Source organism: Trifolium pratense, linkage group LG7, assembly GCF_020283565.1.
Source record: "Trifolium pratense cultivar HEN17-A07 linkage group LG7, ARS_RC_1.1, whole genome shotgun sequence".
In the NCBI taxonomy this organism is placed as follows: domain Eukaryota; kingdom Viridiplantae; phylum Streptophyta; class Magnoliopsida; order Fabales; family Fabaceae; genus Trifolium; species Trifolium pratense.
In genome coordinates this window covers 54,754,536-54,768,063 of record NC_060065.1, presented here as the reverse complement: position 1 = coordinate 54,768,063, position 13,528 = coordinate 54,754,536, and the positions used below count along the sequence as shown (strand labels likewise).

At 31.2% G+C, this 13,528-nt stretch overlaps 1 protein-coding gene across 3 annotated transcripts; it reads right to left on the bottom strand.

Moving 5' to 3' along the window:
• Positions 1 to 1,130: 1,130 nt before the first annotated feature.
• LOC123899331 (phototropin-1-like) lies at positions 1,131 to 13,440 on the bottom strand. Of its 3 annotated transcripts, none has more exons than XM_045950439.1 (25): positions 12,927 to 13,440; positions 12,635 to 12,713; positions 11,022 to 11,645; positions 10,513 to 10,695; positions 8,896 to 8,987; positions 6,367 to 6,652; positions 6,008 to 6,227; positions 5,709 to 5,779; positions 5,436 to 5,542; positions 5,269 to 5,318; positions 5,051 to 5,155; positions 4,357 to 4,416; positions 4,182 to 4,271; positions 3,995 to 4,071; positions 3,787 to 3,871; positions 3,623 to 3,703; positions 3,447 to 3,550; positions 3,211 to 3,260; positions 3,010 to 3,116; positions 2,788 to 2,934; positions 2,538 to 2,589; positions 2,275 to 2,387; positions 1,720 to 1,860; positions 1,499 to 1,606; positions 1,131 to 1,395 (listed from the first exon to the last, which is right to left on the bottom strand). In XM_045950439.1, the coding sequence occupies exons 3-24, from the start codon at positions 11,627 to 11,629 to the stop codon at positions 1,502 to 1,504; spliced, it is 2,934 nt and encodes a 977-aa protein (XP_045806395.1). In that variant the 5' UTR covers positions 11,630 to 11,645; positions 12,635 to 12,713; positions 12,927 to 13,440; the 3' UTR covers positions 1,131 to 1,395; positions 1,499 to 1,501. The 3 variants fall into 3 exon arrangements, with proteins under 3 accessions (XP_045806395.1, XP_045806396.1, XP_045806397.1); XM_045950440.1 differs by having other exon boundaries at positions 12,635 to 12,700; positions 12,927 to 13,434; XM_045950441.1 differs by lacking the exons at positions 12,635 to 12,713; positions 12,927 to 13,440 and adding an exon at positions 11,805 to 12,113.
• Between the last annotated feature and the right edge of the window lie 88 nt (positions 13,441 to 13,528).

Sequence of the window (13,528 nt, the reverse complement as noted above, 5' to 3'; positions counted from 1 at the left end):
TGCCTTTTATAGTGGGCATCACCTTTCAAGTTCTCTTAAACCGGCCCAACTCAAGTGCCTTATAATTAAGTCCAAATAAAATTACTGGCTCAGCCCATTACTATAATTAAAACTAAATGGTCCCCCCCCCCCCCACCCCCCACACACTCCCACGTTTCTCTTCTCACTTAGAAAATTCCATTTTCTACACTCGAGAAAAACTTCGGGTTGCATTTTCCGGATTTTTTTTACTTTACTTCCGGGGAGAAGAGAAACCATCTTAAAACTATGCAATTTTCATTCTTTAATTCCTTATATTTGAATTAATCGATTGGGGGCGGAGGAAGAGAAACCATCTTAAAACTATGCGATCTTCATTTCTTTATTCCTTCTATTTGGATTAAACAATTAGTATTTTTGACTTCCATTCTTCGAGACTTGTATCTACTTCAAATAAAGTGCCTATCAAATAATTTAGAACCTATTTTGTCTTCTTATACCTTGCTCTTGTCATTGGAGTTCTAGGACCTTGAGTATCCTTTATGTTTCCTTGCCTTTTATTGTTATGCTTCATGTGTCCTCATCAGTCCCACTCTATATATAGAGAAAAATTATATGAACACACATTTTGACAACCACATTCTATTTTTTATTCGGTTGGTAGCACATCTCATAAAACCTAGAACTAATAGTGTGGTTGGATGAAGGAATATGTTAGGGTATTTTAAATCATTTTGTGAAAATTCTATTGTTTGGAATTTGGATAATAAAATTAAAGGGATATTATGAAATATTTTATCAAAACTAAATTTAAAAAATTTTAAATACCACTTAAAAGGTAAGAACTAAGAATATAAATTTCTTCTTTACTTTATACAATGTGAATCTCATATTGATCCTTATATATTTAAAAAATTTACACATTAATCCTATTTATTTTTTTATTTTACAAATTGATCCTTAAATTTTCAAAGTTTGTAATTTGGTCCATATCAATTTTGAAGAATGAGCCATTATGAATCATTTGTCTTCTCCATGAATGTAAATGGCAACAGATAAGTATAGTTGTCAAATGAGCTTATAAAAACCAACTTCTTAAAAACAAATGAAGTACTTAAACTCACATTAATTAACATATCACATTGCAAGCATTTTTGTTATGTAAAAAAGAAAAGAATGCAACAATGCATATTTATTCTTTTATATTTTAATTGACTTAATATTATTTCTAAAAATGTACAAAAACTTCTACACTAGACTACTAAGTGCACTATGGTCATAAACTACAAAAAGATTGTATCTCCATTTCATAAATTACATTGACCATGATCAAATTTTACACAATGATACCCTACATTCCAAAATCGCAAACACTCTTCATGTGTTTCTTGAATGCCATTCTTTCATACTTTAACCCTACATTCCACAAGATAATACATATATTAATTAATTAATTAAGAATTAGTCACTATAATAATATAAGTATTACCACAAAAAATATAGATGGATGAAGAAAGACCTTTCAGAAAATATTTTTTTGTAAATCATCTAGGCCGGGGTCAATATTTCTGGCTTCTCTATTTTCATCATTTTCCAGTAAGATAGGAGCATCAAGCTCAGGAGGTTTCTGTTAAGATAAGAATGAATTACATTAATCAAAGAATTGACCATAAAATTAGAGTAAATTATAGTATCAATAAGGAATCCATATATTTCTACTAAAATTTAATATTGTGTTACCATGCAACGAATTAGAGCCCAATTGACATTCTTGAAGAATAGATGACTCTTAATTTCATTTGCTCCTTCAAGTGAACCCAATCTATTTTTGGGATCTCTATGCAACAACTGGTAAATTAGTTGCCTTGCCTGGGGACTTACCTGCATCAACATTTGTTACATATTAAAACAATACTATATATAACACTAATTTGTGTTCGCAAAGGCTCTGTTTGATAAAATTAAGCTATAAGTTAGTTTATAGCTGAAAAGCTAACTGATAGCTGAAAAACTAGTGATAACTGATAGCTTATAGAACTATGACGCAAGACATAGGAATGTAGAGCTATGCGGTAAACATCGTACATTGAGATATGCTATTTTTTCCCTTCAAAATTGTTGAAAATCATCGATAGCATTTTTCTTAATATAAAGTTGCATGGACTTATCATGTTAGTTTGAATAATTTTTTTTCAAAGGGTGTGTAAATAAGACCACAATGGAAAACCATTAAGCTGCAAAGAAACTTGTAGGCAACAGATGCATGATAAGTTATAGTTAGAAAAACAATCTCACCGGTTTGCTTTTGGGAAATTTAAGATCTTTATGAAGAATATTTGCAAATGTCTTTTGTCTTGTCTTTCCTCTAAATGGTGTATATCCATAAAGCATTTCATATAGAAGAATACCTAAAAGAGAGCATCAATTGAAGTCAAACAATGTGATGTACTAATTAATATGCTTCAAACATTCATGTTATTTTTAAGGTTACAAACGCGAAACTTAAAGGATCTGTGGATGCATTTGGCCTATTTTTAATGTTGAGAATTAAGAGTTACCTAGAGCCCACCAATCTACAGCACTAGTATGACCTGAACCAGTTATAATTTCCTGTATAAGTTGAGAGTTGTCAGTTACAGCAAATTCTAAAAAAATGAATACATTTTCGAACAAGTTTGAATAAACCAATATGATAATTTTTACAAATTTTTAATCTATATTTGAAAATTGGAACATTTTTTTTGTATATTAGTTGGTAAATTCGGCCAAGGATAAGTATCTGAATCATGCATATGCAGAAATACAAACCGGAGCTATGTACTCTTCCGTGCCAACAAAAGAATTAGACGCTCTCATTGGTTCGGCCATAAACATAGGAACCTGTGGACTTTTTTGTTGTCCATTCTTCTTCTTTTTCTTCCTCTTCTTCTTTTCCTCTGTAGTTGGAAGAATAAGCTGCAAAGTGAAACTGTTCAGTGACAACATTGATTTTAACATAATGTCATTATTTGAAATTATTGCCTAAGATACCTGTGGCTTGCAAGATGTTAAACATGACAAATCAAAATCTGTTAGAGACACATGCCCGTTGCTTTGGATCAACACGTTTTCTGGCTTCAAATCCCGATAAATTATGCCTGCAAATTCCCAAGTTATAAGTCAATTTCATAAATTAGAAGAGAAGGTAACAACATTGATTTTAACATAATGTCATTATGAATAAGAGTGTACCTTGACAATGAAGGTACTCCAATGCAATTAGTACCTCAGCAGCATAAAATCTATGAATATCAAGAACTTAATGTCAATTAAAGAAAAGTGGAGAAACACATGAAATAGAATAATTAGTTAAAGAACGACCGTTTTCTTTAATAGCATTATGGAAAATCTTAATGCGCGCCAATGTTTTTTAACTTTTGATGTATATACTTACATAAATTCTTTGTGCATTAGCATAATATATATACCTGACAGCATCTTCCTTGAGAACCTTTGTTGGTTGTTGGTCAAGAAGCAGGAATAGTTCTCCACCAGGATAGTAATCGGTTATCAAACAAACATGTGTTTTCGTCTGCAAAATCATTCAAGTTTAGATTAATATGAAAAATTCAACTTATTTAAAAATAATATTTGAGTTTCAAACCTGAAAGGAAGCATATAATGCAGGTAGAAAAGGGTGGTCCAACATGTCAAGAATTTCTCTCTCAGTGCAAGCTCTATGCACCTGTGGTTATATACATCATCATCAACATAATGTAATATGATTTAAGGGTTGAATCTATAACTTCAAATTATCAAATTCAGAACCTTATTGCGATTGAGCATAACACCCTTATCCATAGCCTTCATGGCAAAGTACTGACCAGTTCCCTCAAGCTCCACCAGATGCACGCTGCAAGACAATAACATATAATATCAATCCCCGAAGAAGTATCCCATGCTACCGGTCAAGAAGTTGATAAATGATAACTGAAGTGGAAATGAGAACTAGGGAGAGGAAAACAAAGAAAAAAACCTTCCGGTGTCTCCAGATCCCAAAGGTTTAATCGGCCTAAAGTGCTTTAGGCTTATCTGTTCGCCACTTTCTGTAATCTGCAAAACCATAATGTAAAATAAATTCTTAGATGTTTACTCGGTTAGCAATAAATAATAAGAAATTTTTTAAAAAAAACATGATAGATTCTAAGATGCGAAAATAATACCTTTTGGATTGCTTTCCAAGGAACATCGTCCTTCCTATGAGGTTTAGGGTGAACCACTTTGGAATGATTCATCCATAAATCATCTGGTTTCTGAAGATCATAAAAAAAATGATGTCACAATGGAGAAGTCAATTGAATTTTAGAAGACAAAAGACTAACCATTACTCCTTATTACCTGATTAGCATCTGGAAGTTCTCTCACTGCCTCACCAACATTTTCTGCAGTTTTTTTTACCTATGCGTGTGAATGTCATATGAATTTGTTAGAACATGAAAAATACAAATTGAGCTTAATAAATTGAACAAACTTTCCTACTTAGACAATGCCAACAAATATTATACGTAAAGAAAAAAAAGAAGAAAGAACTAGAAATAAGTAAGGGTAAGCGCCCTGTAATAATTTTTTTCCGATTACCCCCCCTCAAGATTCCGTCCTTTTAGCCTCTCATGGAATATGCTAGTTTAAGATTCCTCATAAATGATGACATGTCATGCTTAGTGAGGGGGTAAACCAAAATTCGCTAATATTACAGGGGGCAAAATGACGGAATCTTAAGCCAACATATTCAATGAGGAGCTAAAAGGACATAATAATCTTGACATTATGGGGGTGGTAATCGAAAAAATATATACTATAGGGAGTAAACCAAAATTCGCTAACATTACAGGGGGGATAAACACTATTTATTTATTTTTTTGGTACATGAAGGGGGCAAAGCCCAAAAGAAAAGAAAACTAAGAAATTACACGCAAAGTCCTAGACATGGAAACCCGGATAAACACTATTTAACCCATGATGTAGCAAACTAGCAATAACTTGAGATTTCAATGTATGTTAAACTAAGGAAGCACTTTAATAGAAAACAAACCAATTCTTCTCCCTCCTTTGCAGTATCTTCTTTAATGCAGTTATGAAGAGGCTCTACATGTTGACTACCATCAAGTTGAACACCAATAAAATATTGCACTTCTCCCTATTTAACCAAACAAAGCAAAAATTAGTTTTATGTAATATCCAAAACAAAACTTGTATTGCAAGATATTGAAAGATGTAACATCTTCTTGAAAGGACTATCATAAGTCGTACCTTATGATCACGCATAGGTTGCAAATGAAACAAGTTCCAGAATTTTTTCCCTGAAAATTGGAATTAAATATCTTAAATAACAAGTGAAATAATAAATGTAACTTCTTGAGAACTTGCATATAATTCTATGAAAGTGATTTTTTCTATAAAAATCAAATAGCTTATACCAGTCCTTGTGTAATTGATCAGTTGCACAGTAACTTCTGTTTGGTTGTCAATTGCTTCTCTAATTTTTTTCACAGTTGCTGGATCAGTTTCTGGTCCTTGCAGAAACCTATTTAGCCAATTAGCATGTAAAATAAGTACCGTACATTTTAAGATTATAAAATTAAAAACTATTTTTAATATCGCACCGAGTCCCTGTAGGTAGATGCTCGAAATACTTATTTTTTTATACTGCAAATCGCACTTATCAAAATGGCATTCAACTTAAAATATACCTGCAATTTCTTCCCAAGATTTCTTCACGACTATATTCCGTAAGTTCTAAGAAGCTATCAGATGCAAAGATCTAACAAAAGTAAAACCAAATACAAACATTAATTTCCTAGTTAAATATTTACTTCCTGCACAAGAAACCAAAATTGACCTACTAAAGTATGTAAGATAAAGTAAGTAATGTAAATATGTAATGATAAAATCGATCGGTAATGTTGCATGCATACAAAATTACTCTATAACGTGAATTGCTCACTTTAAAAGAGTTAAGTTACAATACAAACTATTCAAAAGATCTTACTATGGGATTGTCGGGAAGCCTTGGATCGGTAATGACAAAGTTTTTCTCAATACGCTCAAGTGTAGTAGCAAGATCAAGACCTTTTCGCTTTTCCCTCAGCTTTTCTTTGTCATCAAATTCAAAACTATCAGACCTCTCATCATCGTCACTCTCAGAGCTTTCATATACAATTTCTTTACTATCGATGTTTGCATCGATGGACTGACTTTTCCTCGTGAACCTGAACCATAGAAAGATAATATCACATATAAATTGAAAATTTATTGTTTGTATGGCTCTACCACAACTATATATATATATATATATATATATATATATATATATATATATATATATATATATATATATATATCAATTACCTCATGAAAGAACGGTGATGAGAGTTTTTGTGTTGATTTTCAGGTAGCTCACTGATTCGTTCCATTGAACTTCTACTTTTTCTTTGTGATTTTAGTCTAAAAGAAGCTACACTATCAGAATTTCTCCTTGATTTGTGTTCTGCTTTATCTACTTCTTCGTCTTCTTCAGAACCTCCTCCTGATTTTCTGATAAAAGGACGGTGTCCGGATTCACTTAATGCACGAGGACGTTTCATGGCTTGTAGTAACTCAGATACAGAAGATGTAGCTTTCTCTTTCTGGCGAGCTGCAATACACAAGATATGTTAGTGTTGTTGAACAAAACTATTATAACATTTTATTATTGCATGGTAAGGTTGCAAAATTAGTTTGAAACTTGTATGTGAAGCAATGTTCAATAGTTATCCGTTGCCTTGTTAATTATACTTCTTTTTCTTGCTATCATGTTAAGGTTTTTCCACCGCTACCGCATTTAGCAATAGCAGTGATTAATCTCCATTGAAAATCTATTAAGAATATAGAGTTAGTTATCCCCTCTCGACTTGTTGAGAATGGTTCATATGCATCAGGAAGAGGCTGGGGGCAGCCCTGCAGCTGAGCTAGCGGAGCGAAACGAATTCTACGGTTGAAGACGTATTTACCACTTGGAGAATTTCGTTATCAAACTTCTTGTGTTCATTATTCTTTGGGTTTATTCGTTATTACTCTTTTGTTACTAGTTGTTCCAACACGACTAACTTTTCTCCACGTAAGAGCATACTACTTATGTAAGAGATCTAAATTTTTTTACCACTAAAAATCGAAGTATACCAAACTTGTCAATTAGAAAATTTATAAGTATACCAACAATTAGAAGGTGACAACTTCTATATTTTTGGTCCTTTGGAACAATAACTAGCCTTATATCATTGGGATGACCCAAATACTTTTTTTTTGTAAGCAATGGGATGACCCAAATACTTAATTAGACTTCTATTGTCAAATTGATATTGAACTAGATACCTTATCATTTGGGTAGTGTATTGGGTGTTTATGTTATTGAATTGATACTCAGGGAGAATTCTTATTTATCTATGATATAAAACAATATTATTCTTCGTACAAAAAAAAAAACAATATTATTCTAAAATTTTAAATTATTTTAAAAATAATTAGATATGAAAAAAATGACGTAACTTCAAATAATTAGTTCATGAATATTTAACGACAGTCTATAATGTGAGCAAGACTTTTATAGTCACGTGACCATATAGCCACACTCACACAATTTTTTACTATTTATAAAATAATTAAAAGAATAAAATAAAAAATTCAAATTTTATGAGTGTAACTAAAAGAATTATATTTGATGAAGCGACCATTTAAGAATAATTCTTAGTATAATATACAAAGGTCGACACTTTTTAAAAGGTCTTTGATGCTCTCCCTTGTGTGTATGCCACTAAATCTTGTGCATAAATGCTTGTGGCCAAGCAAATGTATCACCTCACTTATCACTTGACTCGACTAAAACAAAAGTAATTACTAATGCGGTACTTTTCTAGATCTCAAAAAAATATTTACAATCTCAAATATGTTATTCATTAAGGGAAAAATTCTCTCTTCTTTGTAAGTTCTTTCTCCATCGTTCATTGGAGAGGGGATGGTTTTAGGTTATTAAATGAATTTATCACCATACTGTTAATAATAATTAATAATTAAAATAATACATTACTATTTTTTCTAAAGTTCAAAATTTGAAATCAATCTATTATAAAAAAAAATTAAATTAATCTCTCTCTAACGTACATAAAACTTAAAAGAGCCTCGTTTAAAACTTAGTTGTAGACCTACAAATATGTTGGATATGTCATATTCACGGTAAGTGTAATTGTTGCCAAGTTGGTTTCTAATTAGGTCCGGCCCACACCCATGTGCTGGTTGTGCGATAGTATCGGGAATTAAAATTTTGAGCCCTATAATAATAGTTATATATTTTTAATATTGGTAAAATATCAAATGTGCATGATTAGTTGTACGCTATGATTTTTTTTTTGTATGCAAAGTCCATGGTTCAAATCCTTAATTACAATGCCATTTTTTTTTTTCATAATTTTAGTTCTAGTCATTTTAAATTAAATTAAAACCGATAAATTTTTTGAAAAAATTAGAATTGAAACTATTACATATAAAACTCAATCACTAAATCATTTCAATTTTTGCATCAAATTTAATCTTTGATTAAGATATCTATTTTTAATGTTATATACAATGATAATTATTTTTAATGTTATATACTGATAATTATTTTTTATGTTAAGATATCAAATTTTTTATGTTAATTTAAATAGAGGATAGTTTTTTTTAAAACATTTATTTTTTTTATTAAAGGTTCATTTTTAATATTTAAACGGTGCATAAAAAAAATTATGCTTGGTCTAGGTTTTTATAACTTATCTTCTCCATGAAAAATAAATTTGGCCATTGTTTATGAAAGCTCTCTTAAAACTATAAGTAGCTTTTTTTTATTTTATTTTTATAATACCATACCATCATATCGAATCAAAGATTCAGGCAACCCATTTGGACGTAGCTTCTTCTCTTTGGACCCCTCTGTATGTTTGTTTACCTCCACCAACATTCTGTCACAACACAAACAAAACACATTGGATATCAAAAGCATCCCACTTTATTAATTTTCTTTCTTTTCATTACACATCAATTAGGTCCACATACATTCAATCAATTCAAATGCTCGAATCTTTATCCACACTCCAAACCCAAAAGTTTACACTATACAAATAGATGTTTTCTCTTCCCACCTCCCGGGAATCTTTTATACCCCTTAATATTCCAATTTTGCCCTTGCAGAAAAATTCGGTTCGCAGAAACCGAATTTTTACTAGTGCAAATTCAGAGTAAATTTCGGTTTTTATAAACCGAAATTTATTTTCAAGGCAAAAAAAAACTTCGGTTTTTACGAACCGAAATTTTTTCAAGAACAAAATTGGAAATTCAAAGGGGATAAAAAATTCACGGAAGGTGGAAAGGGAAAACATCATACAAATACACTTAAAAAAGAAAAGGAGGTCCATTTGTTCCAAAATATCAAAAGATCTCATATTCACCACTACTCAAAATATCTTTTCTACTTTCACATCATTGTTTGGCATTACACACATGTTTTATTTTGTTTTTATTTTGGTATTAACCCTCCGATATTTAAAGAAGAGGTCCGTTAATTTAGTGTTTGGCCGTCCGGTAACTAAAATTTGTTAAGAAAAAATTCTTACCAAAAATAGAATTCAAGTTCTTCTAAACAATTTGTTCTAGAAAAAGTTTATTAATCAATTGAGTCAAATATCTTGAATTACACACATGTTTAGTATCACAGTAAATTTACAAAATCACAATGAATCATCATATTCTAACAAATTTACTATGATATTAAACATGTAATCTCAAACATTTAATGATTTTTAGTTGAAAAATTATGCACACTTGGCAATGGTAAGAAAGAAGCACCTTAATTCACCAACCAAAAGCAAGAATCACAAGTGTGAAAACAAAATTAGAATAGACATAAACAGTTAAACATAGCCGTCTTTGGCACTTTCTAAATTTAAAGAAAATGATACATAGAGTGTGGTCCTTATCATAGTGAAATGCATGCATATCTATCTCTCTTCTTGCCATATGCCCCCACACTTTCTATCTTAATTTTGCAACAGACAAACACACACCTCGTGTGACATTATGCTAATATATACATGGTCCATTTTGGTCCCCCAACGGATAGGGGTTAAGTGCTGTCAAAAATATGCCGATAGTAGTGCAGTTGGTCACATGTAAATGGTTTGATCAAGATCAGACAATCTAAATTTTAAGATCAAATTTTGATCTTAAAATCCAAATAATCTGTTCTTGATCAAACGATTCAAATTTACTGACTACATGCAGTCAACTGCACATAATCCAAATTCGTCCCCCAACCATCTCCATTAAGTAAATAAAATAAGTTAAAAGGTGTAAAAATGTTTGGTTCAAGCTTCAGTGAAAAAGAATACCAACATTAACAACTAATTATTTTGACGGTTTAAAAAAAACATAGACCATATATTTAAATCAAATATCTATATATAAGAATAAAATTTAGTTACTAATTACCCAATTAACTTGAGCACATTGCCATCATTGTCCTTGATGGGTGAAATAGTAAGAAGGTTCCAAAAGGCAGTTCCATCCTTCTTGTAATTTAGTAACCTTCCACAATAGCTTTTCCCAGTTTCCAATGCTTCCCTTATTTTTGCCACGTCATTCGGATCTGTATCTGCACCCTGTAAAAACCGACTGGACCCACCCAATTCACAGTAAAAAAAATCAATGTTACGGTTAAAAACGATCATTCCATGAATTATAGTTGCAATAGATTAGAATAACATAGTATTCAATTGTAAATATATCTAATTTAACAATATCAACATTATCGGTTGAACTATGACTAAACTGCACAGCAGATTAAACTAATTAACCATAATTTTACAATAGTTAATTAATGATTTTGTTTATGGAAGTGGTTAATTAAATCAAGTATTGAATAATGTGTTTATAAAGCATTTTACAACATTTGATTAACATATAAATAGTAAAATAGTAATTTTAATTAAGATGCATACCAGTTTCTTCCTATGACTTCTTTTGAAGTATAACCCGTCATTTTGAAAAAACCCGCACTTGCATACATAATCGGGTAATCGGGTTTGGTAGCATCCGAAACCACAAAAGTTTGTTGAAAAGCCGATAAAGCATCTTTCAAATCCTCCGAAACTCTCGGTATCCCGCCACGTGCATCACCACCGTCGGAAGAGTCACCGGAAGCTCTACCGGAGTTTCTTTTAGAAGCAAATTTTCCACCAGGTTCATCATCGCCGGAGTTTCGAACTGCCACTCCTTGTGGTTTCCCAGTCTCAGCATCTGTTGTTAGTACCAACCCCCACTCTGCTGCTCTCTGCGCGGCGTTGCCGGTACTTTCTTCTTCCTTGATTGCCATCCATGAAGTATTGGTGATGGTGACTTCATCGGAGAATTCGCTTATTGGTGGTTCTTCGGTTTCTGTCCAAGTTTTGAGGTTGGACGGAGAACGTACTGGTGAGTTTGAGTTGCTTGTTGGATTGAATACTTCGAGGGATCCGCGCGGATCCCTCGGAAACGATGGTCTCGTTGTTGTTGTTGTTGATGATGATGTTGATGAAGATGATGATGGAGATTTCTTCAGAAGATTCATAACTAAATAGTTGTTGCTACAACACAATGAAATACATGAGAATTAGTTAGTTAATGTTGTTACAAATTTGTTGGAATTAGATTCTCTGTTGTCAATAAAATGCAGCATTTAAATAGCGGTTGCGGTTAAGGTCGCAATCGAGGATTTTATAATATTTTTAAAATCACACACATACATAATATGCTAAAGAAATGTGTTGTTGTTGCTAATCGTAAGGAGTCTGACGTTCAAATTTTGGCTCTACATATATAAATATAATGTAAATTTTTTGTTTTACAATGGTGTAAAAAGTGAAAATTAAACAGTTTTTTGAATACATTGGACCAATTGGACCAAATTCTGAAATTATTATACTTGTTACATCAAATCAGAATAAATTTGATATTGGTATATTGTAAAATATTTCCGCAAAAAGTGATATATGGAGCTGTGTGTGGTTTATTGTGTCATTAATTTCAAATATGCTATTTTGGCTAATTTATGTTCCTTATTTATCAATTGGATTAGTGCAACATATTCAGGGCCTCACATTTTTAAGTGATTTGTCAAATGATAATGATGTTTGATAAAATAATTGAAATGGGGATCTTCAATTTTTTATTTATTTATTATTATTATTTCTGAGAGTTGGGACCTTGTGTAGACATCATCAATTTAACATTTTCAATTAATGCAAACAATTCCAGTTATGTGAAGGCTATTTCAGGCCCATGCAAATTAATTACTCCCAATAGAACATGTAAGAAGAAAAAATTCTGTGATAATTATAATAATTGGAAAAGAATTTTTTTTTTCTGTAATAATTAGAATTAGAATTAAGAATGTTTCTTACTGTAGGAAAGTGAAAGTGAAGATGATTGACACAAAGAATCATAGAATGGAATTCATACAAAACTTATATATATTTCCTATTCAGCTAGGTGATTATAAATTCTATTTTATAAAGAATCTTAATTGATATATAATTTTAAAAATGGAAGAGTATTATGCTAGAAATTAAAATACCTCAAGCTGATGAGTACTCTCTGCTGTGGAACTTTGTGATGTATATTCTGCTTGTAGTTATGGTTTCTGAAACAACAAACTTTATAATAAAATGATTAAAAAGTTTATCTTTTTTTTTTTTTCTAGAAATGGCAAGAGAAAAAGTGGTGAGAATCTAAATCATTGTAAAAAAAAGTTTTTGGTTCCCATGTGTGCTGTTGTTCACATGGCTTCTGAACTTATTCCCTCGTCATTTTCCAAGGTTCTGAATCTATAAAATTCAGTATTATAGATTCAAAATATAATCTCTTACCTTCAAAGTTGCTATAATATGCTTCCTAACCCTTAAGTTCAAACTTCGCAGTTAAACGTGTTTGACTGAGAGCAGTACTAAGATGAGTGACTTTCCGGTTGCGCTCCAAACTTCGATGATGATTTGTTGTGTAAGGGAGAAAATATGGATGTGAGTTGGAAAGCAAGAACACCAACAAAAGGAAAAAAATTGTGTTGGCCTACTTAATACTACTAATACATGATGACCACAAATTATCATCAATTTTAATTATGTATACATGTGTGATGTGTGTATAATTTTTCTATAAGAAAGTTTGAAAATGGAGATTTGACGTTTTCCTAATTAAAATTGTAATATTAATGATTTAATGTTAATGTGGCAGCAAGTGCTAAAAGGAGTGGTTCTTTGCTTCTCAAATATCAACCGTTCACAAATCACTCATAATATGTTAATTATAGTACAGAATAGCAGAAACAAAAACAAAGAAATTATAAATTAGTTGAGTCAAAAGTATAATGATTTTGTCTGAAATAAGGTAAAGATCATTTATGCTTTCATTACATGTAACATGGTCATTTTTTGGTTTTAGTGATATTATGGAGACCAAAGTTATAAAATTA

What these genes read in the sequence shown, in the direction of transcription:
- LOC123899331 (XM_045950439.1), bottom strand. Translation starts at nt 11,629, where the DNA reads ATGAATCTTCTGAAGAAATCTCCATCATCATCTTCATCAACATCATCA. An exon ending in ATCTTTGATTCGATATGATG is followed by an intron (nt 6,653 to 8,895) that starts GTATGGTATTAT and finishes TGTGTATTGCAG; the next exon opens with CTCGCCAGAAAGAGAAAGCT. An exon ending in CTCAAGGAAGATGCTGTCAG is followed by an intron (nt 3,261 to 3,446) that starts GTATATATATTA and finishes TGATATTCATAG; the next exon opens with ATTTTATGCTGCTGAGGTAC.